General features: G+C 41.6%; 1 protein-coding gene across 1 annotated transcript in view; it reads left to right on the forward strand.

Annotated features, from left to right (window-relative positions):
* UGGT1 (UDP-glucose glycoprotein glucosyltransferase 1) overlaps positions 1 to 3,679 on the forward strand; it is a 123,919-nt gene that overhangs the window by 108,911 nt on the left and 11,329 nt on the right. The window contains exons 36-37 of the mRNA XM_011941723.1: positions 2,065 to 2,247; positions 3,294 to 3,459. Of these exons, the coding sequence (XP_011797113.1) occupies positions 2,065 to 2,247; positions 3,294 to 3,459 (349 nt within the window). The remainder of the gene's footprint in view (positions 1 to 2,064; positions 2,248 to 3,293; positions 3,460 to 3,679) is intronic.

Raw genomic sequence — 3,679 nt, forward strand, 5'->3', positions numbered from 1 at the left:
ACGCCCAGCCTGTTTGTTTCTTTTTGTCATATTTTTTTGTCAGAAACTTGGCACTGGCTATCCAGGAGTATTTTCATCCATTTTAAATATTCTGATGATTGGAATTTGAACTGCATTCTTCTCAGGCCTTTTCTGGCTCACTCTAAATCGGAGTGTATGTTCTTTTGGTATGCCAATCCAAAGCAAAGGGTTCCGCTAGAACTCCCCTCAACCACCACAGATCTTACATACAAATCTTTGTTACCTCAGGCCTGAGTAGCTGTTGAAAGCCTCAGAAAGCCTCACCAAGCAGCATAGATCCTGGGGAAAAAACCTGATTCCAGAGTTATCTTTTCTGGCCATTGTTCTCCCCCGACCAGTAATTACTGTCTTGTAGTTCTCTGGTGCCTTCAGAAGGTGTGTGCTTTTTGTAATTCATTCAGCTATTCTAGTTTTCCTCAGGAGGTGAGCTGGTCTCATTTACCTAAGTCCACCAGTGCTGAAAGTAGTGCTCTGCTCTCTTTCAAGCAGAGTACAGAGTCGGAACTCATACCGTGTTCTTGATTCAGCTTTCTATAGCAGTGCCACAGGGTCAACAGTGTGTAAGACTTTAAGTGAAATTAAGATAAATCAAGATGAGTATTTGATACCTTAATCCAGCTTTCTCTTTTTTTAAGACAAGGTCTCACTCTGTCACGCAGGCTGGAGTGCAGTGATACGATCATGGCTCACTGCAGCCTCGAACTCCCAGGCAAAGGCAATCCTCTCACCTCAGCCTCCTGAGTAGCTGGGACGACAGACTTGCACCACCAGGCCTGGCTAAGTTTTTGTAGAGATGGGGTTTTGCCATGTTGCCCTGGCCAGTCTTGGAACTCCTGGGCTCAAGCAATCTACCCACTTCAGCAGGTATTTTTAAATTTTAGTTTGTTGACAGAGTTTCATAGAGAAGTATCTATTTATTTTTGTACCATCATGGAACATTCTTTACAAATATCGCAGTCAATCATTTCTGTACATTTCCTTGTTCCATGTAAGTCTTAGGACAATGGAACATTTTATTGTGGCAAAGTCAGAAGGCCTCCTCAGAAAAAGGGTTTAAAGCATAGAGTAGAATTGGCTAGAAAATATGTCATCTATTTGGGAGCAAGTCTCAATAGACAAGGTAGATTCAGAACTTCCTTGACTTCCTTGCCTGTAAAATTTATGAACCATCACTCTATTTAGTTGATGTTCAGAAGTCAGTAGGAGTATTTTTCTTAGGATTGCCCTAATGAAGGGAGGGTTAGGTGCAGGCTATTTGTAAGTTTTAAGCCAGAGCTTTTCAGTTGCTTATTATGGGCAGATGTTTTATGGATCCTCTAAAATTTGTAGTTTTGAATAATTTCTCTAAGGCATTGGTAAGGACCTTTTCCATTTTAAACATTTGTGATTGGCATGTGATCCATAACGAGCAGGTGTACACATCACTGATGTTCTGTGCATTTAAGCTCCCCATGAGCTAGCTGAGCACAGTGGCTCACGCCTATAATCTCAGAACTTTGTGAGGCTAAGGTGGGTGGATCGCCTAAGCTCAGCAGTTTGAGAGCAACCTGGGCCACATGGCAAAACCCCATCTCTAGTAAAAATACAAAAATTGGCCAGGTGTGGTGGTGGGCCCATGTAATCCCAGCTACTCAGGAGGCTGAGGAACAAAAATCTCTTGAATCTGGGAGGTAGAGGTTGCAGTGAGCTGAGATCGTACTATTGCACTCCAGCCTGGGCGACACAGCGAGACTCCGTCTCAAAAAAAAAAAAAAATTCGTGTGTGGTAAAAACACATACAGAGGGATGTACATCTAAAATCCTTCTCTTGAACATTCTCTCATTTCATGTGGTGACCAGAAGTCATAAAGAAATGGGGATTTCACAAAGGTTTATATCTGTTCTTCTCTATAGTCATGAGTGGGTCAGGGCCAGTCTTTGTAAGACCACTGTTTTGGTAAATGTGTTTTATTTGTCTCGTATCATGGTGGTTGGCTTACATTATGAAAGCAGTTTTCTTAATCAGAAGAAATGATTATTTGTTGTTCCCATGTCTAAAAACAGGAGTTTATACCTTACATGGCAAATGAATACAATTTTCAGTACGAGCTTGTTCAGTACAAATGGCCCCGGTGGCTTCATCAACAGACTGAAAAACAACGTATCATCTGGGGTTACAAGATCCTCTTCCTGGATGTACTTTTCCCACTAGTTGTTGACAAGTTCCTGTTTGTGGATGCTGATCAGGTAGGCCCTTAAAGGCCAAGTTTTGACAGTTTGTATTAAAAGCAACAAATTGCTTCTTTTTAAATGCTATTTTTTTTCCAGTTATGGAAAAGGACATGCTTATTTTACATTTAGAAAATATGGAAATATGTATCACACAGATGTGATCACTTTTTAAACATTTAGCTTATCTCCTTTACATCTTTTTCTCTGTCTTTTTAACATCATTGTGATAACATGATGTGTGCAATTTTGTATCTGATTTTATTCATTTAACATGAAAACTAAAAATTAGAAAATTAACGTTTAGCAGTGCTTGCCATCATCTCTAATTATCTGCCCAAAAGGTAGGAGTTATTGTCACGGGTAATAGACGAAGCTTAAGTGGATGCATGGCTTTGGCGATAGGGAACCTCCGGATATTCTTCCAGCTGTCAGGGTTTGACTTAATGAAAGGGAACACGTGATTTTAGAGCATACAAACTCAAACAGCATAAATATATTTCTGCCCACAGCCTTCCACCTCAGCCCAAGCGGGCGGAAACCTGAGTCAGCCACCTGAGTGGAAGGATGTAATGTGTGTGAAAGTCACTGGGACGGAGACTTCACTCACCTCTTTGGAATTCTCTTCCACTGGCTCAGCCTGAAGTGTGCCTTCCTGATTCTAACATAGCCACATTTAATCCTTGTTGAGTACTCAAGATGGGCAAGGCATTATTCTACATCTGTCCATCCATGTGTTAACTTACGTAATCCTCCCAACAACCCTGTGACATAGGTACTGTCATTATCTCCATTTCATAGATGAAGAAACTGAGGCACAGAAAGCCTAAGCAATTGAAATTTGTTTTATTCCTACTCCCACACACCTTGCTAAGTGTCTTACATGTTAGTGAGTCAACCTACTAACAAGTGGAGGAATCAAAGTACATCTGCCAGTAGTGCCTGTGCCACTAACCACTGAGCAGCCTTCCATGCTGCCGTAAGCGAGCCACTCTGTATCTTAAGGAAATGGCATTAGAGCTGTCTGCATGGTTGCTTAACGAATGACTTTCGATATCCTCCAGATTGTCCGAACAGACCTGAAAGAGTTGAGAGATTTCAGTTTGGATGGTGCTCCTTATGGTTACACTCCCTTCTGTGATAGCCGAAGAGAAATGGACGGCTACAGGTTCTGGAAGTCAGGGTACTGGGCCAGTCATTTAGCTGGGCGAAAGTATCATATCAGGTACTGAAAAGAAGCACTCCTAACACTGTGATGGGGTTTTCCTAGAATTGATTTTGTGTGGTTAAAATTGTGAATAGGTAATACATTGGTATAGTTGAAAAATAAAAATTATAAAAAATACACAGTGGCTGGGCGCAGTGGCTCATGCCTTTAATCCTAGCACTTTGGGATGCCTAGGCAGGCGGATCACCTGAGGTCAGGAGTTCAAGACCAGCCTAGCCAACA

Source organism: Colobus angolensis, unplaced genomic scaffold, assembly GCF_000951035.1.
Source record: "Colobus angolensis palliatus isolate OR3802 unplaced genomic scaffold, Cang.pa_1.0 Scaffold20, whole genome shotgun sequence".
Lineage (NCBI taxonomy): Eukaryota > Metazoa > Chordata > Mammalia > Primates > Cercopithecidae > Colobus > Colobus angolensis.